Source organism: Melampsora larici-populina, assembly GCF_000204055.1.
Source record: "Melampsora larici-populina 98AG31 unplaced genomic scaffold MELLAscaffold_4, whole genome shotgun sequence".
NCBI classification, from domain to species: Eukaryota; Fungi; Basidiomycota; class Pucciniomycetes; order Pucciniales; family Melampsoraceae; genus Melampsora; species Melampsora laricis-populina.
Genome location: NW_006768768.1, coordinates 2,339,521 through 2,364,026, shown reverse-complemented (window position 1 = coordinate 2,364,026; position 24,506 = coordinate 2,339,521). Strand labels below are relative to the sequence as shown.

The window sequence follows — 24,506 nt, the reverse complement described above, 5'->3', positions numbered from 1 at the left end:
GTGAATATTAATAATGATTTGAAGTGTTTAGCAAGATGATTTAGAATGTGAGTGTGTTTACATGGGTTGACTGTTTTGTATTGGTTCAATATTGATGGCTAACCAAACCATGATCAGTATCCAATGTGAGTATGTGTTGATTTCAGGGAAGATAACACTGCTTTTTGAAATCCTTATAATTGATGTGCTGATTTTGTGATTCAAGGCCAAAAAAGGTTGTGTGCATAAAATGTTAGATTACCCGCGACCCGAGACTGTGCTCGGGTAGCGTAACCACTAGGTAGTGGCGTTTTTCTTCTCAAGTCGAAAGAGGAAAAATTTTTCCTCACGCTTGAATTCGTCCACTTCAGGGTTACTCTCAATAGACACCTAACTCTCCTCTCCATTTCAGTCTAATGCGTGTGACTCAGGATCTTGGACTCTGATTTCTGTACATGTTTAACATATAGTTATCTCACATGTAGTTTTGTTTACATTACTATGTAAAATACAAAGATAAGAAACTTAAGTCTCTTTCGAGACTGGTCTACCACAGTAGACATTTGCTCATTCTCCAGCTGCCTCAGTATCCCACCTCGCCTCATGTTCGACCCGTTTTTCCCGACCCTTTGGGAAGGACTTCTTTTTCCCGTGTTTCTTCTTTCCTCCTTTACGGTTTGAGTTATCACGGAAGATTTCCAGTCTTATCGCCAGATGATATCTTAGAGCTACTAACCAACACTTGTTCCGCTCTTTGATCTTTTCAACAATCTTCACGTGCTTCAAGATATATTTATGGTATTTCTTCAAACCATAAATCTCTTTGGCGTATCTCGCCTCCAGATTACACGCTTGGATGGATTCCCCGTGAGTAAATTGTCTCTCTCTGTCTAGCTCTGTATTGAATGAGTTGTGATAATTAGAGGATTTCTTTTTCTTTAGATCGGCTGAACGAAAGCTTTTGATATAAGATCTTCTAAAAACCGATAACGGGACGTAAGAATTCAACTTCCTGAAGCTCTTTGCCCACTTCTTCGGGAGATCCGGGAGGTGGTTTGCCCGATTATATCTGTTGTCATCGCTTGAGGAACTGCTGGAAGAGCTAGACAATCCTGATGATGACGAGGAGCTTGACGAAGAAGAGTCTGAGTCTGAAGACGACGAGCTAGAGCTATCCGAAGACACGGAGGAATCCGAGGATGAGGATGAAGAAGATGACGTATCGGAATCTGAGCTCGAGCTGGAGCTTGATGAGGAAGAACTTGAGGAAGACGAAGATTTCTTTCTTTTCCTTTTGGATCTTTTCTTCTCTTTCCTCAGCTTTCCTTCTTTTTCTTTCCCAGCCTTAGCCGCCAGTTTCTCATCTATTTCTTTTCCTTTCTTATCAAAACTTCCAAATTTCTTTTCAAACTTGATAATGAGTTTCTTAACTGACTTTTTCTTCCCTTTTTCCGCTTCAGTCACGATTTTACCCGTCAGCTTCTTCTCTTCTTTCCCCAACTTTTTGGCTTTCTTTGCCTCTTTTGCAGCCTTCTTCTCTACTCTCTTCTCCTCTTTCTTAGCCGCCTTTTTGGCCAGTTTCTTGTCTTTCTTCGAAAGAACCTGGGTCTGTTCAGCTTCTGCGGTAGAAGGTTGGACTTGTATCGGAGCAGCTGCTTTTTCCACAACTTGAGGAGTAGGAGTGGAGGTAGGAACCGTGGCTGAAGAAGCTGGTGGAGCTAATTGGCCAGATACGCCATTGTTCGAAGATGTCGGCGGAGCCGGATTTGCCAGACCATTGATTGTTGAGGGTGGCGGTTGGGATCTCGCTGATGCGCCCACACCTCCTGGATCTATGATTTTAGAAACCAGTACGTAAATCAGTATCTGATTAACTATGACTACCATCTGACAATGATGTTTGTTGAGAACATTATAGATTTTTTGATCTAATCTCCCAATCAACAAGTTTCCTCGGATCTACGCTCTTACACAAGATATTTCACTTGGAGCTTAATCAAATAGCCAACTTTACGCTCATTAAACAAGACTTTCGTCTTGGAGCTGGAAACTTCTCCTTCCCGTCCCCCTGCTATACGCTCTTAAACAAGAGTAAAACCTTGGAGCTAGCGGACCCTACGTTCAGACCTTCAGGACTGTTCCCCGCCTGTCAACAAGTTGACAGACGACACACGTAATACGGGATTTATTTGGACTTGTTCCCGTAGGCAAGGACCTTTGATGATGATATGATGAGGGAGGAATCTGAAGGAATTTGAAATATTCGTGGGAATGATGACTACGGTATGATCTTTAACTTACAAGAGTCTTTCTCAATTAGGTCCGACCTAAAACTCTGACTGTTTTCTCCATTCTGGCCTGTCCCAGATGGGTTAGCCCCAGCGTTGTTAGAACTCGAACCTGAACCCCCCGGAGTTTGAACCGTCATTTTCTTGAAAGAAATTGACGAAAGTGTCTTCTTTCTCGAAGCAGATTCAGATGGAATAATTGACTCTGTAGAATTTTGGCTCGAAATTTCGTCGCCGTCGATATCGTTCATCAATCGTTGATTATTTGCCAATGTAGGAAGAGGTAGGGCTAGATTCGGGGTTCGAGATGCTGCTCTTCTGTTTCTCTCTTCTACTTGTTCTTGTATTCTCCTCCTTGAGGCCTCTTGTCTTTCGGAATGTTGACGAGCTGCTAGCCTTCTGCGATGATCTCTTAACTGCGGTAGGAATGATTTGTTAGACTTCTCAACTCTAAATCCCATCCAGGATGGAATAAAAAACGCAAAATTAAAAGAGCTTAAAGCCCTTGAGAGTCTGCAGAGATCGTGAGAAAAGTTGTAAGGAGTGAATATGATGGGGTGAGAGAGTGAGGTAGAGCGAGTACAGACGGAAGTTTGAAATTTCCTCTCGTTCTACCACAATCTAACTGTCACGGACCACTGTATGTGGTAACACCTGGTTATGTGTCCGTGACACCCCATACTCCTGCCACTTACACGTCTTCTCCTGAAATGGACTAATGTGTACCGTCTCAGGCTTTGGGAACACTCTCAATTTCCTCATAAAAAGTCTTATCGTTTTATTAGGAATTTTTTTCACAGACTTGATCTTATTTCTCTCATTGACATACCCCTCTTCTTATTCGACAACGCTAAATCAAATTCTTTACAAGTTTCTTTGATGAATAGAAGTGTTAAGGAAAAGTTAATAGAAGACAAGATTTATCGTCAAGAAATGGTGTCAATGTCTAAACAAGAAGAAGAGAAAAAGTCAGCCAAGTTAGCAAAGGAGAAAGAGCAAGCTGAGGAACGTCAGAAGAGAGCACTTTCCAGAGGACCAAAGTCAAAGGAGCAAGGAAGCCTCCAGGATCTTTGTAGCAACTGTCATGAACCTCATGAAGACCAGAGAGATGGTGGAGCTGATGTAGAAGATGACGAGGAACTCGACAATCCGGAATCTGACACTGCGGATGTCAAGCCAAACGAAGTCAAGAGGATGGAATTAGAGAAGATAGAGTTGAGAAGAGAAGCAGAAAGACGTCAGTTAGAAGAATCGAAGAAGGGGAAAGGCCCTGTGAAATTGGTAGAAGGTGTACCGATAGAGGGTGTGTTAAAGCATTGTTTTCTTTCATTCCTTCATTTCGATTTGTTCCTGTTTTCTTGGTTCTTTTGGTCTCGTGATATAATTCCATGTACCTTTAAAAGAAGTGTCTGGGCTGCCTGCGGCGCCTTAAATAGAGATACAAATTGTGGAGTATGATGCAGGCTGCTGAAGCGCCGTAAGTCACTACTTGTTATCCATGCTCTGGGCTGCTAGAAGCGCCGGTTGAGAGAGAAGTCTTGTGAGACAAGGATTGCAGGTAGACGCGCAAATAGATGCTGCTGATGCGCTCTAAAGGAGATAGATGTTAGTCAGTAAGACCAATCGGAAAAGTTGGCAAGCTAAGCGGACCGAAGAGAAGAACCCTTTACCTCGCAATGTGTGCTGAGGAGGCAAAGCCTTGATCGGTTCTTCTTTAGAAATCTGTTCCGGAGAATCTATGGAGAATCGTCCTTTTTTGTTGGAAATCTATATAATAACAATAATTCTGATAGAATGTTAAAAAACTTACAAAAGGGAAATGTTTTTGTTTCGTTTGTTTGACCCAGCTTTCAGGCAATTCAATCATGATTCGAGTGCTCCAGGTACCGGCAGCCGAGCAATCCTGGAAGCGCTGACACAAGCTTTGGATGCTAAGGATGGACCAACAGCCCGAAGATTGGTCAATAGTTTCAACGACCAGTTTGGTGCAATGGTGTCAATGGATTACGACTGACCAGGTCCAAATCCAGAAACAACCTCCAGAAATCTTGTGGATGACTCGAGCCATCTGTTAGCAGCTATTTCAGGCTCCAAAGCTGTGGTAGAACATAAAAGCCATGTAGAGGAAGAAGGCCTGGTGAAAAACAATAAGTCAAAACGCGATGGTTCGGACATTGATTCTGCTTCGAGTGATTCGGATACTTCGAAATCTAGGAAGCGACCAAAGAAGAAGAAATCCAAGAAGAAAGAGATGCCGAGTGATGACTCATCTTTGTCCTCTGACGATTCAGGTGCTTCTAAGAAAAAGAAGAAAAAGAAAAGAAAATCTAAGAAGAGAAAGTCTCAAAGTCCTCCATCAGATCAATCGGAATCAGATTCAGAGAAATCATCCTTGGAAGAAGAGTCTAGCTCAGACGAGTCAGAGAAAGTGAAGAAAGCAGAACTGGGTTATGATTTGTTAGATTTTGATTCAGCAGATCTTCCCGACTTGCCCAGGAAGTGGGACAAGGGATTTAAAAGACTTAGAGCTTATGTTCCACTATCTGTTTTCAAGAAGTCCTTTTTGGATACGTATAACAATGATGATGATGATGAGAAGACGAAAGAGAAACATGAAAAGTCGAAATATTTGCAGAAGGCCTTAGAGAAGCAGATTACCTTTGGTGACTTTGTAGAAATGTGTGATTGAGAAGAACAATATGCTAGAGAGATCTATCAATTGGACACCTATGCAGACTATATCGTGAAACACAAACAGATAGTTTCAAATTTGAAAAAGAAGTACCTATGTTGGATGGTTGGTTTGCGTTATCATTTAGCAATTAGAACTGTGATCTTTTGTCGCCGGAAATTGATTAAGACAAAAGTGAACGGCAAAGCAGTGTACAAGGACAAAGTCAGGTTGCCAAACGGTTTACAAGCAAAAGTCGAGGCAGATGCTAAGTTCTTTGCTGATAGAGCCGGCGACCTCCAGTTTGAGGACAACCCATACGCAGTAGGAGGTCCGAAGTATGGTTTCAGCTTCACAACAGGAAGACCAAAAGTAGAACCTGCGACACCAAAAGCTGTAGAGAAACAGTCAGAGGAAAAGTTTCAATCAGTGTCGACTTTCAGAGGAAAGAGGGGTGGTAACAAGAAACCTTACGTGAAGAAGAATAAATTTTATTCGAATCGTAATGGTGAGTGACCCCTTCTCTGGAAAGGAGTTGAGAAGTTGAGATTCTAGACTGATGGTGGTTCTGTTTAGACAACACGACCACGACTGCAGCAGTGGCTCCAGTAGCTTCAACGTCATATAGGTCAAATTACACTTATAAAGGACCGAAGCAAGCCACAAAGGCCCCTACCCAAGAAGAGAACCAACCTGCGTGAGTTGACTCTAGTTTCAAAGATTGAAGTAGTGATCTGTCGCTGACAAATATTGGTTATTTGGGGTTTGACTCGGGGCGGATTTTGGTGGTGGTCAGGTGGGGTTGGATTTGGCTTGGGAAAATTCTTTTTTCTATTATGGGCATCTAAATCTCCATCGTGTTAGTGCTTAGAAGTCTGATAGTTGTAATCAGTGATGAGGACGTTGTTCTGAAATAAATTGGTTATGATTGTTAGTGCGCTTTATAGAACCATAGGTGAAGACGAGCCGCAAAATGATCAGTTGAGAGATCAATTACCAGCTGAAGATTTGAGAGATCTTAGTGGAGTTGCCGATTTGAAGACTCAAGTAGATGATGAGGTTGAAGTGGAAGATTCTAGTTCAGAAGAGGAATTAGAGGAGGACGACAGAAGCTGTCGGAAAGTTCCGATCCCTCTAAGTCAGCGAAAGATCTTCATAGTTCCAGTCCTTGATCCTTGGCCGACACCAGTTGCTTGTAAAATGAACGTGAAAGAGTGGGTCGCCTTGATGAAAGAAGTCAAGTTAGATGGTGACATACCTTATATTGTAAATGGGTTCGAGGAAGGCTTTTGTCTGGGCATACCACAACATGATATTCCGGGGTTGAGGTGGTATACACCAGAGAACCATAAATTGGCATTAGAAGCAAGGACTCAGATTGAGGCAACTTTGAGGAAAGAATTCGAAGCTGGAAGAATCGTAGGCCCGTTCACACATGAACAAGTGTATGAGAAATTTGGTTTCTTTCAAACAAATCCGATGGGAAGTGCCGTCAACAGCGACAGATCGATTAGAATGGTAAATGACCTCTCTTTTCCAAGAGAAGGGGAAGGTTACCCATCAGTAAATTCATTTGTAAACAAGCTGAATTACGGGACTTACTGGGATGATTTCAATGTGGTAGCTGGATTCTTCCAAGATAACCCGGGAGAATGGGATGTGGCAATATTCGATTGGAGGAAAGCTTATAGACAATTACCTATCCACCCTTGTCAACATCGGTTCCTCTGCATCCTGGACTTCTATAATCGTATTTGGGTAGATTTAGCCGTTGGGTTTGGCAGACTAGCAAGTTGTGGAGTCTTTGGGGCACCAGCTCATGTTTGGAAACAAGTGATAGAACGTCTTTTAGAGATTGTCATCTTCCGGTGGGTAGACGACAATCTCATGTTTCAAAGACCAGGACAGAAAGTCTCGTTAGAAGATGTTACAAACATAAGCAATACTTTAGGTGTAATGACGAACCCGGTGAAAAACCACAAGTTTGCAACAGAACAGAAATTCGTTGGTTTTATCTGGAACGGCCACAATCACACCATACGGCTACCTGAAGAAAAGTTGCGGGAGAGACTGCAAATCATTATAGATTTGATGAACCCAACGACGAAGTGGGCTTTCAACAAAGTTGAAAGTATAGTGGGGAAACTAGTGCACACTGTGCACATAGTGCCGCATATGAAAGCGTATCTAAACTCTTTCTACAGGTGGATGAAATCTTGGAGGAATAAGGCCGCCTTACGATATACGTCAGATAGTGTTAAATCTGATGTTCAAGAGTGGTATTGAGTCCTTAAAAATTTTAACTCACGGCAAATAATTCCTTCTCCGAAAGCCATAGAAGTGTAATGGGTTGGAGATGCTTCTTCATCCTTTGGGATAGGAGTGTTGATCGGAGAAAGTTGGGCTTGCTTCAAATTCACCCAAGGCTGGCAGACTCTAGGCTTGATAGGAGACAAGCGCATGATAGCGTGGGCAGAGACGGTTGCTATTAGACTGGGGCTCTTGGTGCTACAGAAAGTCAAGCGGATAGCAGGTAAGCAGTAGCCATGAGTCATGTGAACAATGTTTCTGATGCTCTATTCCCTGCGATAGGATTAAAACTTGCGGTTTGGACTGATAACACCACGTCACAATCAACTGTGAGGAAGAGACGCTCTAAAGACAAGTTGGTAAATGAAGAGTGGAAAGCCATTCAAAGGCTACTTACAGTCTTAGCCTGTGACATCCAAGCGAAACGTGTTACATCGAAAGGAAATGTCGCAGATGCTCTCTCTAGGGGGTATTTAGGCGACCTGTTGTGGTTTAGAGAAGTGATAGTAGAAGTTCCTAGGGATTTAGAACATCTTCTGAAGCAAGTATTCCCGCCGAAGACACATCCAAAGAAAATAGGAGCCGAGTTCTGAAAAAATCCACAGCAAGTCCTTTTAGATTTGTAGAAAGTGGTCATGAGAAAGAAGCAGCAAGTGAAAGACGTACACAATTTAAATTTAAAGAAGCTTACGAAGCCGTTTGGAGCTTTCAAGAAAAACGCGTTGGGAATAGACAATTCAGATGTAGACAAGATTAAACAACATTATTTGAGAGGAGCTTGGGGCGATGGAACGTTGAAGAGCTACAATTCAGGGATCGTAAAGTTGCATCGATTTGCGGTTGTGAAAAACATTCAAAAAGTAGATCTTCTCCCGATTTCTCTGACGGTGTTGAAACTTTTCGTGGTCTGGGCTTCGAAGAAAGATGTCGAGAAAGCAGTAGATGACGAGTCGGTGAAACATACAACCTTGAAGTCATACTTGGCAGGAATCAAAGCATGGCATTTATACCATGATGAAGAATATCCATCGCAAACAGATGGGGCAGTAAAAGCTCTGTTGAAGGCCTCGAAAATGATTGAAGCTGAATTGGTCGAGGTAGATACGAAAAGGCCACCGGTACTAATTTCGGATCTGGTAATTTTATTGGAAGAGTTACCGAAAGAAGGAGAATTAGGACTAGCGATGTTGACGGTAGCACTAGTGTGCTTCTGGGGAACAGCCAGGTTATGAGAATTAATTTCCGACGACTCCAAGAAAGTGATGCCAAAATGGAATGACTTAAGGTGGAATGACGATCGGTCATGTGTAGAGATAGCAATCCATAATGCTAAGACGGCTCGGCCAGGTGAATTACAATTCATCAAGCTATTTAGCCAAGAATCTTTGTTAGATCCAGTCACGGCCTTGGAAGAGTGGTTTCATTTCAAAGATAGGAAACCTAATGATGAAATATTCTCGATCAGCATCAAAGGAAAGAAGAGACGTTTAGGGAAACTAGAGACAATAACCCACTTTAGAGATGTTTGGAATTCTCGTCGTTCAAAGAAGGATCAGTTGTTGCATGGGCGCTCATTCCGCATAGGAGGCGCTTCACTTCGATGGAATCTGGGTGCCAATAAAGAAGAGATCAAGAAGTGTGGCCGTTGGGCTTCAAACTCATATAAAATCTATCTACGGAAATATTCTGAGAAAGAATTGTTGAAAACTAAGAAGTTGTTGAAGGATCTGATTTGGTCGAAATGATTGTAAGAAATAGAACCGTGCTGTAATGCACTGATCGTCCAAAGAGGCTTGGTTTGAGAAGAGATCTTCTAGTACCTTCGGATAGTGTAAATTCAATCAGTCCCTTTTTTACTTTAAAGTTTGGGGTAGTTGAACTCTACGGTGGTTGGGAGAGATGCGGTATCAGTCTTTCTCTGAGACTACCTGAGAGAAGCAGTGAGACATACAGGTATAGTTCAATCCCGGTCTGTGTGGCGCGTTTTTTTTCGCATGGCGCTTCCTTCTCTTTATAAGCCTTCCACCAACTACAGAACATCTAGACATCCATTGGTCAATTTCATTGGTCAAAAATAATACATACAAAAGACGATCGAGTTGATAAAATGCAAAATGAGATGTCTTGAAAAGCAGAAGTTGGAAGCATTTTAGGTTGGTTGAAAAGAAGTGATATCGAGTCCTTTTCGTGAAGATTATACATACAAAGAGACAGTTTGAAAAGATGGCGACTGAGTCGTTTTTGAAGAAATCAAGACAACGCAACAGATAGAAACCTCTTACATCAAAGTATCTCGCTCCGATGACAATGCATTGTTTTTCTTGTATCGGTTTTGCTTGCTACTTTCATTCAAAGTAGCTTGTTCCAATAACATTTTGTTGTTTTGTAAGTTGCTTCATTATCAATACTTTGATATGTAAGTGGTTGTAGCGATAGAACCCCCTTGACAATGTTTCAGGGGGATTGGAGTGAGTCTGAAGGTATAGATATAAGGTGCACATGGATGACTCGACAAAGGTTCTTGATTCTTGATGAGGTTATCGAAGTGTTAACAGCTTCTTTGAAGTCTTAATGATGAATTTGTTCAAGTCTTCATACATATGTACCAGTTGCCACCAGCCTGTACAGACAGTGTACAAAAAGCCACCATCCGGTTTACTTTTTTGTTTGTCTCAGGATAGTCTCAGAGCGAGTTAGTCTCAGAAAAAGACTGATACGGTTACGCTCCCCGGTGGTTTGAGGGTTGGGGCTTCTCAGGCTCACGGCTCAAATCCCCGTGAGTTTAGGGGAAGAGAAGCCCTTAGCAGTTTCTTTGCTCTCAACCCGGCAAGGAGGTTTTTATCCCGGAATAGTAGTATATTCCCGGGGTTATCCCTCCTTTCTAGCCGGGGCATACCCCCAAACCACCAATAGTAGAATTTACATCTATTAAGAAGTGGTCGCAAAGAACGCCCTTAAGGGGGCCTTTTCTTTGGGAACACATGTAATTAATCCAGAGAGAGAAGTTCAAGTACTTACTTGTACTTCTAACATCTCAACTAAATCTAGACCTGTACCTGTTAGTATTTGGATTGTAGGGAGACCAATCAAAAACAATGAATTGCAAGTAAGCAATCATGATGATCATGATTTCCCATGTGGTTTTTTTCTCTTGATGATTGAAGACTAAACATGTTATTTGCCTGGTGGGAAGAGATGAAGTAGATAATCAAAAACATCAATTGATGATTGATGAAATGTTACAATGGATGGAAAGAATTTCTCAAACTCATGTATATTGAAAAGTCCAGAATTGTATTTTGATTGAATAAATTGCTTGACCATAGAATGTTTGTGTCTTCTTGAAGTTCACTGGATTTATATTCATAAGGTTTGTTTGACTTGCTTGCTTCTTTTAACTACAACCTTTATGGTACCAACTCTTGGCTCTTGTACCACTATATCATCTGTGACATCGTCATCAAGGAGTCCATGCTCAACCGGAGCACGTTTGATTGATTCAATGTGGTCAAGTAGAGATAAAAGTAGTCTTATTGCAGAGTCTATCAATATAATTTACTCATGAGGCATCACTCTGAACCTCGGGAGTAGCTTCTCAGCTAGCTATTTCAATGATTTATTGCCGGCGTGGATCAGGTCCTGAGGTCTTAGCAGCTCTCAAATTCTATGATCAGTTGCGGGGCAAAATATGAATGAGCCTTTAACCTTGATTGACTTATCAAGGCTTTCTATGGCGTGTTTTCGCAAGCCTTTTGGAGTCCTATTGCTATAGTGTGTCGTAGTTAAGATTTTAATAGAGGACTCAACTCATGTGTGGCCTTGTTTTGGATTTGGAGAGTACCAAAGCCCTTCAGCATGTAGGTAGAACATTATTTCATCATAATCATGGCGATTTTTTGAAGATGTGGTTGATCTTTGTCATGTGTTGTCGTCGTCTGTGCAAAGATTTTGAAGGACGAGCTCACTGCAAATGCACACCTACTGCTTGATCATCCCCTTGACATAATATCTATTATCTTGCGATCGCTTACGCTAAAAAATAATACCGATGGACGTTTGTCGTCATCTGGAGGTATTGTGGGGAACACGCCATTGAGAGATAGCTCATGCGGCTGATGAAGACCAAACACGGTGGGATGGCAAGGTGATTAGTCACTTCGATTTCATGTAGGAAGTGAGACATCGTTGACCAAACCTCCGGCAAGTACGCAAAGCACGCAAAACAAAGCATGAGTGGCACATACGCTTAACAAGGCGATGATTGTGCGCTTATTGGAGGTATAACTGGAATTTCAAATGTAGAAATGAACAAGAGAAAGACACAGAGTTCTGACAACGTACAAAATGTGATCCGTAGAGAATTGAAATACATAAAACAAGAAGTGATGCATAGTCTTTTTTAACGTTTCATCATTTTCATGAATTGAGAAAATCCAAATCCAGTCTGCATAAAGAGTGGAGATTGATCTGCACAGAGGTCGTTAACTTGATTTGCGAATCCTGGCATGGCAAGTCCGCAAGCATGGGCGATTTGTGATAGGCAAGTTGATAATTGTGCTAAGGAGTCTGTGAAAGCAAGAGGACTGATGATGAGAATTGTGTGTTAAAGTCATAGTTGAGAATAAAAGAGACTGACCAGCACATAGCACCCGGATTGCGGGAAACTTGTAAGATACGCCTGCAACTTGAGTGTAACATCCCTGTAACAACTTGATGAGGGTAAAGAACATGGTGGCGCAGTCGGACTGAGAGAGTCTACGTCAGTATTTGATCGACGCGTGTCGTCAATCAAGAAGAGAGCTCACAAAGCTGAATGATCCACTTCCAGAAGCGCTTCCAGAAGAACCGCCACCACCACCAAATAGTCTTGCAATACCAGAAGAAGCAGCATGTTGAGCAACAGAGGCCTGGATGTTTATAGCGCAAGTCATCGTGAGGATCAGGATAGCTTGGATTTCGAGTAAGATGCTGGATCCAGAATCTTGTGCGTTTTCGTTATTTGCTCCACCACAATGAGTCGCTATGGTAGTACTGTGAGTCTGTATTCCATCATGACAAGTTTTAAGGTGGCCATATATGGCCGTGCTGAGGCTGGTACTATTACCGGATGTTTGTGTTTGGGTAGAGTTGGATTGGCGCGTGGAAGTGTTATTGCTGGTGGAGTTGGGTGAAGATGATCCATCGTTCATGGCATCAAGGTTTGGGGAGCTGTGGTATGATGAAGTTTGGTCAGAGGGTCTTATTGGAAATATTCGGTTTGTACATCGCGCAGGTCTTTGTTTGGCTCATTGACTCACCTCCGCTGCTGGATGTTTGAGAGTGATGAAGTAGCTTGAGGAGCTGCAATAATAATGGTAGCTACAGATCACGGGAAAGCCATCCAACGTCAACAATAGTGAGAAAAGATCCGCGCCGGGTAAGAAGAATGACTCACCACTGAGGAGAGAAACTGTGACAAATGGAAGTAACATGGTATATAGATGGATTGAAGTGAAAGAATAAAACTGGTAACGAGATTGTGGAATGGGTTTGTGAACTTGTGTGTTTGGAAAGTTGCGTGATACTAATTCTGGATGAACACAAAGTAACCCCAAAGGCTCCGAAATACACGCATATATATACTAGGGAAGCCGAATGGGTGGGTGGATCAGTCATGATGAAGACGAAGACCTGGACCAGTTTGAGCTTACCTTAGTCCTACTCACTGAATATATCACGAGACATGCAAATCTTGGAGATGCATTAAGACTGGGTCAATCATTCTCAATTCTTTGTTAGGATCCTCAACTTCGGTTTGCGGCTTTCGATGAGGAGTTGAGCTGGGCTAAATGATTTGATCTCTTGATAATTCTCGACCACTGAAGATCTGATAGCCATGAGACCAAACGGCAGAAAGCGCTATAGGATATCAGATTGATTGATATCCATACTGGGCTAGGCCAATGGAGAGGCCCCTCGCTCCTGACAAGAAGTTCGAACACCAGCCCACTGGCAGAAGGGCTTGATCGAAGTGCTCTACAGCTAATATTGATGGAAGCACATTGTATCGAATGCAGCCATTCTCTCGAGACGAGAGCATGTCTCATTAGTGGTCAGATGACATAGATCTGTAATAATGATCGCATGAGAATCTCTTCGCAGAGTGATCTTTCCTGGAGTTTCGTCAAAGATGGAACTTGAAGTTCATAACCAAAAATTGACTTGATGTAAATATTGGTGATTTGCGGTGGGATGAACAATATATCTGTGTGTGATGATAAATGCGAATTGTGCGAAGGAACGAAGAGTATTGACAAATAAGGTATAGAGTTGAACTTGTGGCTCGATGAGGTCATGGTACATAAGCAGTCTTGATGATGAATGTAAAAATTTGAGGTTTTGATTTACTCAGCCCCTTCATCAACATGATCGTACAAGACTCAATCAATCAATCCAAACCGTTGATTCGATTTCGACTTACTCAACTTGATGCCGTTAGTCTATCTCCAGATGATTGCTCGTCTCACGCTCTTCGAACATCTCCATTCTTGCCAGCGGGACGTCAGCTTAACAAGGTCCCGGTCATCAGAATCTTTGGCGCCACTCCTGCCGGTCAACGCGTCTTGGCTCACGTGCATGGTGCCATGTCATATTTTTACGTTCAATACGATGGTCCAATCGATCCAGACACCGGTCAGCTTTTGTCATTGACACTATGATCTCGTTCTGCATTTGACTGGATGCTTAACTCCCATCATTTGGATATCGTATAGTGCATCGATTCATTCGTAGGCTTGGTCATGCCCTCAATTACGCCACAGCTGCCTCACTCGGTCAAGTCAACTCAAACAAGTCAGCAGATCGCTCGCGACATCAATATGTAGCATACATAGCACTCTGTAAGGGTGTTCCCTTCTACGGATTTCACGTCGGATATCGTTACTTCCTCAAGATATATTGTCTTCAAGCGCGATTCAAAAAGCGGATGGCAGATTTACTCCGAAGTGGCAAAGTTATCGATCCATCATCTCACTCACCGTATCAGACTTCGAACAATCAAAGAGGTTCATCAGCCCGTGCCGGATTCAAGGTTTTTGAGGAACATATCCCATTCCATCTTCAATTTATGCTGGATCACAATTTATACGGATGTGGGATGATAGAATTATCCGAGTGCAGCTTTCGCCTACCACTCCCTGGTATGCACTTCTACCATATCTTATAAAACAATGAAAATGCGGAAAAGTTGAAAGATATAATTACCATCCCCGTCTCATTTACGCATCTCGAAAGATGACCTACCCCAGTCTCCCAATTCAAACGTCGCGGGTCTCTTTTCAGCCGGCAACGTGCCGACTGACTTATTGGGTCCACGAAGCTTAACTAAAACCTCTCACTGTACCTTGGAAATCGATTGTCATGTCTCGGCGATCATGAACCGGCACATTGTTCAAGAACGAGCTTTACACGACGATTTTCATGAATTACTCGGTAATCCCGCTTTTGGAGATGAAAAACTTGTTCACAGCGTCAAGGAACTCTGGGAAGATGAACGGAGGAGAAGACAAGCACGAGGTATGACTGGACCCCACGAAGTAAGCGAGTCTGGCCCCTCGAGCCAAAGGATCTTTGGTAAGGGTGAACAACCCGAGTGGGCCATGGAACCTGATTATCGACAGCAGATCAAAGCTCTCGTCGATCAAGAGCTTCGTAAACGCGGTGAAAGTCGATTTGAATCATTTGTCAAACCGCAATCTTATTTATCAAATATGATCCCAACCACTTTTCAAGCTGTAGAAGCAATTCACATGTCTACGTGGATTCGAGATGAAACCAACGAGAATCCTTTCGGTGTATGGGCGATCAATGGCATCGGGATCAGTCGCTTGGCTGGAGAGCAAGGTGACCGAGCCGGTCCTCTAGAAAAGGCCGAGATAAATGATCCTTCTCGTGTTGAAGAGGAAGAAGTGTGTGAATCAATAGATGTTTCCATATTGCAATCACAAATGCAAGACTACAAGGATGATGCACCAGACGAAGATAACGACGCGGCTATGAATATTGAGCTCAAAGAGTACGAAGATGTAGATCTACCAGACGTGGATTGGGATGCGCTCGATGAGCTTGATGGACCACTCGAGCACGGATGGGATGTTGAAGCTGTTGCAGACCATGCCATAGCACAAGGTCGCTCTGAATCTAGAGGACTGAACACAACTCCTCGGAAGACAAAGGGTCCAGCCGTCAGTCGAAGTGGGACTGCGAGTCCCGCATCTAGACGGATGATCACACCTCGCAAATTAAAGTTTACCTACCCGTGAGTTATTATTGCTATCCTGTTGAGTATTGAATGTACGTAAAATTCCTAGCTATTGAGCCATATTATTTCTTTATCAAGAGGTACAGCGGGAATGTCCGGAACCGATTTATTCAGCCCCAGTAAATCATCAGCTGTCGCAACCATAAAGACTCCTTCCAAGCGTCAAAATACTTTAATTGAACACTTTTCACCTCAAAAGCTCAATGCCTCGAGATCCGACTCAAACCCCAAGGATCATACCACTCCCACGCGAGGCCAAGAGCTGCCTATCAATACGAACGAGATGCGTAAGCGCACGACGAGAGAACAGGATGATGGATTTGCGCAACCCAAGGAAGGAAAAATGATGAAATTTATCAGCCGCCAAGGCTTTTCGCCTGCCCGTGTTGCCCCACAAACTTCTTCCAAGCCGACAGAAAAACCATCACACCCTCCGTATCCTGAACCACTCATCAACTCCAAACGTCATTCCCACGCTTCCATTCCTCAGATTGACAAACCTTCATTTGATGAAACTTTGTTGGAAGATCTTACCTTCAGTGACTTCGCACTCACACCCTCTACTCAGCCTAATTCGCAGCCGCAACAACAACAACAACAACCGCAACAACTACCTGCCCACACAACACCTATCTCTTCATCAAACGATTTTTCTATGGATTCAGCGCGTCGGGCACGGTCATCTAAACGCCTTAGCATCGTGCTCACAACCCCTATTGCACCAAAGAATCCATCAAAGTCTTGGTATCAATACTCAATAACACCTCCAGCTTCAAAGGAGTTGCTTCGGACATTGATACCAGCAAAAGTGTATAAAGATCCATTCTATTCAGACCCAAACGATGTCCCGAATCGTAAACGCGAATACGGCGGCAGATTGTACACAATTTTAGGATCTACCCTTCGTTATTTGCCTGAATTTACTCATCAACTTGACTTGAGCTTCATGGGTGCAGGTGAGAGTGTTTACGGGTCTGGGGAAAGGAAGGCTAGGATCACGCGCTGGGAATTCGCGATTGGTCCTCCTAGGATCTCGGAGCTGAGACAACATCAGATCTTAGAGAGTCTGTAATTCGTTTGATTTTTGCCAAGATTCTAGAATTTGAACTGACTTGGAGTGATTTGTTCATATTTGAAACAGAATCCAAAAGACCCGAAAATTATTTGATGATCTCTCAGGTACGTCTGTTTCCTTGGAGAAATACCGACTCTGGCTAGTCACTTTTACGGTCGGTTGAATACAGAAACTAAGAACTTTTTCTGGGGGTTGTCTTTTTTGACAGATTGAAGGCCCTACTCAAAAGAATGAAGGTTATAAATATACACCCATCAAGAAGAAGTTGGAAAATGAAGACCCAGAATCCCAACAAATGGATGTCTTGGCAGTCGAAGTACATGGTTAGTACTTTAGCTTGACCATGACAGGTATTCAGAGAATTGATCACATCCCCCCGATAGCAAAGAATCGAGCGGATCTGAGACCAGATCCAGCCCAAGATCCAATCGAAGTAGTCTTCTATTGTTTACAATCATCAAGGAGGGTTGAAAGAGGAAATGGAAGGAGACCAGGAACGTATGTGGGAATGATCGTTGTGAAAGGAGGAAACCACGGCGGTCAGAAAGTCAAATACGCATTGAATGATTGTTTGATTGAAGTTGTAGATACCGAAATTGAATTGATGAATTTACTAATCGACAAGGTCAGAGATTGGGATCCTGAGGTTTTGACCGGTTTTGAATTAGAGAGTTGGTCTTGGGGCTATGTGATGGGAAGAGGTCGTGAATTAGGTCCGATTTTTCGCTCTCTGTCAATTTCACCAATCAAGAGAAAGCTGATTTATCCAAATGAACCAAAGACTTTGATGTTGTACATGAGTTTGGAAGAGTCAAACACGAGTCTCATGGTAGATTTGCGGGCAAGGATGATAAATGGGGTTATACCCATGGATCTTCAATCAGAGTTAGTGGTCGTCATGTACTATCGATCTGGAGGATCATTCGATCTGAATTAGCAGTCACACAATATACATTTGAGAACTTGGTTTTTCATATCCTACGCAAACGGTCAGTTCTTTGTTGCATCTACGATAACTGAGGAGATATCTGAGTCTCAAATCTTCTTAGCCTTCCACATTATTCATTTGCGACGTTAGGCAAGTGGTGGAGATCTGGATCAATTGAACGACAAAGGAGAGTTCTGTTGTATTATATGGATAGAGTCGAACTGGACATACATTTAATGGATGAGACTGAAATCATTTCACGTAATGCGTACATTATTTTCCCTATCTCACATCACTTGCAACTTTTGACAATTATCCATTTTGTTCCATTTTGATTATCTCATTTGAAACACAGTGAAATTTCGAGGGTACTGGGGGTTGATTTTTTCTCAGCTATATCCAGAGGGTCACAATTCAAAGTTGAATCAGTCTTATTCAGGATTGCTAAACCGGAGAATTATTTATTACCGTCACCAAGTCGAGAAGAGGTTCGGGATCTGCTATAAATAGATTGGTATGGAGATGATGTGAACTGATCGAAGATACCATGTCAAATTTTCTAGGTCGGCCAACAAAACGCAGCAGAATGTATCCCATTGATTATGGAACCTCAATCTGCGTTTTACAAAAGTCCTTTGATTGTTCTTGATTTTCAAAGTTTATATCCTTCAATCATGATTGCGTATAATTATTGGTAAGCTCATTGATCATCGTGACTTGTAGTCGTGATGATGCTGATTCTATTGGTGGGTAGTTATTCAACTTGTCTTGGAAGAGTTGGAACGTTTAAAGGTACCAGTAAATTTGGGACTAGCGCTTTGGATTTGCCGGACGGATTATTGAGCTTGTTGAAAGATCATCTGATAGGTTAGTCAGCATGCGTTTTCCAAGTCTTGAAATGGAGTTGAACAGAAATCTAAGGGGTTTCGAACATGTAGTCTCCCCGAATGGTTTGATGTTTGTAAAACCTCAAGTTAGGAAAAGTTTGTTGAGTAAGATGTTGAGCGAGTTTTTAGACACAAGAGTGATGATCAAAGAAAGCATGAAGGCTGTCAAGGATGACAAGGTAAGCAGTTTATCCTTTGCACCTTTATGACTTTTGCTTTTGGTTGATCCTCACATGTGGAACCAACCCTATTGGTAGGGAATGTGTAAGATGATGAACGCGAGACAATTGGGATTAAAATTCATCGCCAATGTCACCTACGGTTATACCAGTGCATCTTTTTCCGGAAGGATGCCTTGTGTTGAGATTGCGGATGCGATCGTACAAACAGGTCGAGAAACATTGGAAAAGGTACGCCCTCGGATGACACTGATGTGTGATGGACGTGAACTTTCGCCGAAACACATGCGATTGACTTGTTTTCTTTCCTGCATCCAGTCCATGGAATTTATCCACAGTGTGAAGGAATGGGATGCCAAGGTCGTGTATGGCGATACTGATAGCTTGTTCGTCTATTTACCTGGTCGCACAAAGGAAGATGCATTTAGGATCGGAAAAGAAATGGCAGAGGCAGTAACAAAACGAAATCCTGCACCAGTGAAGTTAAAGTTTGAAAAAGTATGTCTATATGTGTGGATGTTTGCACATGTCGCTGAAACTGACGATCATCTACAATCAAACAGGTCTATTTACCATGTGTGCTGATGGCAAAGAAGCGGTACGTGGGAGCAAAGTATGAATCTTTGGCAGACGCCGAACCTCATTTCGAAGCAAAGGGGATCGAAGTCATCCGACGAGATGGGATTCCTGCCTTACAGAAAATTCAAGAAACTTGCCTCAAGTGAGTATGATATAGCTTCTGTTCTGTTCTCAGGCTCGTCGTCTCAGCTGAATAATTGCGTGCCCACCGACAATCATTGCTATAACAGGAAACTTTTCAGAACGCAAGATCTATCGGATATCAAGGCCTACCTTTATCGTCAATGGCAAAGACTGTTGCTAGGTAAAGTGTCAATCCAAGACTTTACATTTGCAAAAGAAGTCAAGTTGGGAACATACAGGTGATGTTCTACTTTCCGTGCGGAAGATGCGCGTCATCAAACCAAGGACGTAACGATTGATTCTTTTGGGCGTTGTGCAGTGAAAATGTACCGCCACCACCCGGTGCGCTCATTGCGGCGCGCAAGATGGCTTCCGACCCTCGCACTGAACCAGCTTATGCTGAACGAGTGCCCTATGTGATTGTCAAAGGCGCTCCTCAGTCTCGTCTTCGCGACAGAGCTGTTCCGCCTGAAGTCGTCTTACAAAACCCGTCAGTTCTCATGCCTTAATTATTTAAATTCTAGCCAGCCTAGAGGAGACTGATAAGTGTAACCGCATCGCGCTATGGTAGGATTTTGGCACTTGACTCAGAGTATTATATCACACGAGTGTTTATTCCATCTTTGGCTAGGATCTTCAATCTGATTGGAGTCGATATTGCCAGTTGGTATGCTTCCATGCCGAAATTTGTTCGGATATTTAAGCCAATAAAAGCCGGCCCGACCGGAGATGCAAAAGAAGCTTCAGATGTGGCCAATGAAACTGCACAAGTTCAGGTTCAGGTTCAGGTTCAGGCTCGCGTAGGCGTGATGGTCGATGAGCATTTCAGAAGTGATCGTTGTATGAACTGTGAGGAAGAAATGGTTGATAATGGCGAAGGTAAGCGAACCATCATATACAGGCTTCTTTTGTCGAGATGATCTGGCTAAAATCTAACATCTTTCAAATAGCGAGTCGAGGAATCTTATTATGTCAAGCATGCTGTGAGCAGCCTGATGGGGTTGCATATACTTTGATGGCTCGCGCACGAGCACGAGAAAAGAAGTTGAGAGATATTGAAGGAGCTTGTAGGATTTGCTCGAACACACCGGCTTTAGAGTCAGTTGAGTGTGACTCCTTGGACTGTGGGAGAATGTACGAGAGGGTTAAAGCATCGACTGCAGCGGGTGTGGAGGCAGGCACAGAGGTTTTGGAGACGGTCAAATGGCTTGATGGAGTGAGTCACGTGATTCCTGAGATGTACCCGCCCAGATGGACGGAAGCCAGAAAACACCGTGGCACTGATTCTGATCTTGGTTTTTGTCTCGTTCCTAGGTTTCAAGGAAGAGGTATACCGGTACTGCAAAAAGCAAAGAGTTTGAATGGTGATCAGTGGCTAGAACTTATATCTTGAATCGATCAACAAATGTACTCTATAACGATTTTTGGGTCTTCCATTTGGAACTACGCTGTAGAATAATTGGGTGTACATTGTAAATGGCATGAACATTGGACTCATAAGAGACTGGAAATGTTAAAGCCATTGCGAAGTTTAAAACTAGGCATCAACGGTGTACAATGAAGGCATCCCTTTGCGTGGATTCTGGATGAGGTGTTGGTTTACGCCTTAGGACAAGAACGGAGTTCACCGTGTGGCTTTTGGAGGGCCATGTCTCTCTTATCCAAAGCCTTCAGTTTAACTGACAAAAATACTTACGCTTCTCTGCCTGTATCCTATGCATTTTTCATACTAACTGGTATCTGAGCAAGTCTCCCAACCACTCCAAGCAACAACACAAACAAGGCAGTGACTGATTAATCAACAACGACAGGCTTGGAACTGTAGTCTATTTATAAAACCTAGACCAAAAGTCGTGCCACACTCGTCTCCAGTCTATTCTTAAGCTTCAATCATCATCACCAATGGCATAAAGTGTCAGTCTAGTATTTGCCAAAACAATTTCAAACACTTTGCTCTTACAGTTGTCTCTCTGTAAGGGCATACAAGAGGCAGAGCAATTTTTATGCCCTCTCTCTACATGGGCCTGACACCTACCTATTTTGGCGGCAACAACAATATAAGCGTCAAGAGGATTATGCCCATATATGCCCTTATATGGAGTTGAATGGACCAGTATTCTATGGCTCTCTGGTGTAAACTAGACGTCCTTTATTGGTTCTTGAGATTCCCTAACTTGGCTCTGCCCATCAATTTGAGACTGTGTTTCTCAAAATTGTTCATTGACATAACATACCTCACCCTGTTGTTACCTGTATTTCCAAAAAGTGGCAAACTCCATGGGTAATCATCTCCACATGAGGCAAATCCCATTGTGTGTCACCACCAACATTTCTACCTCACATTGAAAAATCTTAGGTATACTCAGATCTAAAACCTTGGCCAGGATCTTTCCAAAGTTTTGATCTGAGGTGTCTCTCAGCACATACCAATACCTCAGATAGAAACCTGGAATGAGATCCATCCAAGGGTTTGCCTCTGACCTGTTTTCTTCCCGCTTGTGAGCTGATTACATGATAAACAGGAACTGAGCAGATTAACTAGGCCTTCCTCAGGCATTATTCCTCAACAAAGAAGCCTAAGGGAAGGCTGGCTCATTGGCTCACTTCATCTCAGCATCTCAGCTGATCCCCAGCGGCATGCCTTGAGGCCTGCTGAACTGGGTTTTTGGACAATGTGTTGAGCTTTTCTGAGTATACAGTGACACATGAACTGGTTCTGAGTACTCATCTGAGAGACTGAGCTCACAGAATGCTCATCTAAGATGGAACTGAGGATTCTCCAGCAATATACAGCAGAATTCAAGCAAAACAGGAAATGAGCAGATGAACTAGGCCTTCCTCAGGCCTTGGCAAAGAAGCCTTGGGGAGGAATGGCCCATCTGCTCAGCTGATCCTCAGCTGCATGCCTTGAGCCTGCTGATCTGGGATTTTGGACAAGGTGCTGATCTGTCCTGAGTATGCAGTGACTCATGAACTGATTTTGACTACTAATCTGAGAAACTGAGCACAAAAAATGATCATCCCAGATGGAAATGGGCATTCTCTAGCAATGTAGAGAAAAATTTGAGCAAAACAGCCTTATCACCTGAGCACTACCAAAATTGTCAATTGAAGGAATCTGAAAGAGCAACAATCTTTTTTGGAGAATTCAGGGAAGTGTGATCTCATTTTCAGAACATTTATGTGATAAAAGTGGAAAGCAAATGTTCATATCAACCAAACATTCATGTGATAAAAGTGGGGATCAAATACTTAGATCCAACACAGTCAGAGTTGGCTTCCGCACAATGCAAGACTCAGACCATACATCTTTAACTTCAACATGATAAAAATCTGAGGAAGTGATGCAAACAAACACAGAATTGTGTTGCAGGATCTAATCACAGTGAAGAATTGGACACTGAGCAGGTTGGCCTTCTCTTCATGTGTTTCACTTGCTACTGCTGATAGCAAAAAGAAGAGGAGATCATAATTGCTGAAAATGTTATGTGATAAAAGCGGAGATAGAATATTCAGATCAAACAGGGCACAACCAGCATCCCCAATTCTCCCTATCTGTTCCATCTGGCACTGCTGAGACGCCATTGAGCTCATAATTGACAAAGCATTTAGAAAGTGGAGAGCAAGCAACTGAAGGATGTGGGGAAACCCCACCAGAGGTGATGTCAGCAAGCACAGTACCGTGTTCCAGAATTCAATCACATTGAATGTTGCTAGCACCTCAGCCAATCTCTTCTCTTTGTCTGTTCCACCTGTGGGCCACCACGACTTAAGCCGCCATGCAAAGGAAATCAGACTGTTGAAAAAATTATGTGATACAAGCGGAGAGCAAATATTCAAATCCAACATGGTGACAGTGGGCTTCTGTGCAATATGACACTCTGAACAGCCTACATCTTGAAATGTATCATGATAAGATTCTAAGGAGGTGCAACAAAAGAACACAGAATTATGTTGGGGGATTTGATAATAATGAGGAATTTGGCAAACATAGGTCAGCCTTGTCTCTGTGTGTTTCACTGTTGGCAAGAATGAAATGAGATCATCATTGTCAAAACATTCATGTGATAAAAGCGGAAAGCAAATATTCAGATCAAGGAAACATTTACGTGATAAAAGCGGAGAGAAAATATTCATATCAACAAAACATTTACATAATAAAAGCGGAGAGCAAATATTCAGATCAACAAAACATTTATGTGATAAAAGTGGAGAGCAAATATTCAGATCAACAAAACATCTACCTGATAAAAGCGGAGAGCAAATACTTAGATCCAACACAGTCAGAGTTGGCTTCTGCACAATGTGAGACACAGACCAGCCTACATCTTCAAATTCAACATGATAAAAATCTGAGGAAGTGATGCAAAAAAATGCAGCATGGTGTTGCAGGATTTGATCACAGTGAAGAATTGGACACTAAGTAGGTTAGCCTTCTCTCCGTGTGTTTCACTTGCTACTGCTGATAGCAACAAGGAAACTAGATCATAATGGTTGAAACATTTACATCATAAAAGCGGAGATAGAATATTCAGATCAAACAGGGCACAACCAGTGTCCCCACAATATGAGCCCCAGACCAGCCTCCATCTAACACCCACACAATACAATGCTTGCAAGTGACGTCAGAGCTGTTTGCCAGGATTGGATCACCAGGGAAAGGTTGGAGCCCAGCGTCTCAGCTGCTCTTCAAAAAATATAAAATCTTGACTCTGTTGCTGATCAATCCCTCACTCTCCAATCATCTCATTGAGCTTTATTTTTCTGAACTGACCGACTGTCTTGGTATGTCAGAAATATTTTTTTATGATTTTCTAACAATTTTTGGATAACAGAAAGTAAAAATGGGAACAAGCTTGGCAAGGTAAGAGAGGAAATGGTAAGGGAAATCTTCTGGCTTGACTGAGCTTATTGGGGAGTGATGTTGCCTGCCATTTTTGTTGCAACTCTTTTCAGAGTGCGGTCCACCTTAACTTACTTGGCTGGTGACAATGGTCCCAATTGTTATACCATTAAGGTAGTTGTCAGAATCATAATCTGGTCCGGTCTCTTTCATCTTGAGTTCATCTCTTGAGATTCCATTGTGCAATGTAGTCAAAGCATCCGGACTTGAGATCTCCTTGACTGAAGCTGCTTGACTGGAAGCTGTGTATATAACAAGCAAGGCTGCAAACAATGACAAGCATCA

At 42.7% G+C, this 24,506-nt stretch overlaps 3 protein-coding genes across 3 annotated transcripts; 1 reads left to right on the top strand and 2 right to left on the bottom strand.

Annotated features, from left to right (window-relative positions):
• Positions 1-406: 406 nt before the first annotated feature.
• On the bottom strand, positions 407-2,728 carry MELLADRAFT_102899 (uncharacterized protein; the record flags this gene model as incomplete). The annotated part of the gene is made up of 3 exons (XM_007405567.1): positions 407-428; positions 1,415-1,811; positions 2,281-2,728. The coding sequence occupies 3 exons, from the start codon at positions 2,726-2,728 to the stop codon at positions 407-409; spliced, it is 867 nt and encodes a 288-aa protein (XP_007405629.1).
• An 8,919-nt stretch (positions 2,729-11,647) lies between these two features.
• On the bottom strand, positions 11,648-12,719 carry MELLADRAFT_92460 (uncharacterized protein; the record flags this gene model as incomplete). Its single annotated transcript, XM_007405566.1, has 5 exons — positions 11,648-11,814; positions 11,885-11,993; positions 12,054-12,456; positions 12,546-12,606; positions 12,683-12,719. The coding sequence occupies 5 exons, from the start codon at positions 12,717-12,719 to the stop codon at positions 11,648-11,650; spliced, it is 777 nt and encodes a 258-aa protein (XP_007405628.1).
• Positions 12,720-13,652: 933 nt separating this feature from the next.
• Positions 13,653-20,711, top strand: MELLADRAFT_33498 (uncharacterized protein; the record flags this gene model as incomplete). Its single annotated transcript, XM_007405643.1, has 21 exons — positions 13,653-13,920; positions 14,001-14,426; positions 14,521-15,129; positions 15,241-15,326; positions 15,957-16,611; positions 16,689-16,726; positions 16,831-16,945; positions 17,006-17,335; positions 17,404-17,611; positions 17,672-17,818; positions 17,906-18,038; positions 18,114-18,244; positions 18,305-18,417; positions 18,489-18,616; positions 18,695-18,847; positions 18,935-19,114; positions 19,180-19,337; positions 19,426-19,557; positions 19,638-19,808; positions 19,890-20,088; positions 20,235-20,711. The coding sequence occupies 21 exons, from the start codon at positions 13,653-13,655 to the stop codon at positions 20,709-20,711; spliced, it is 4,857 nt and encodes a 1,618-aa protein (XP_007405705.1).
• Between the last annotated feature and the right edge of the window lie 3,795 nt (positions 20,712-24,506).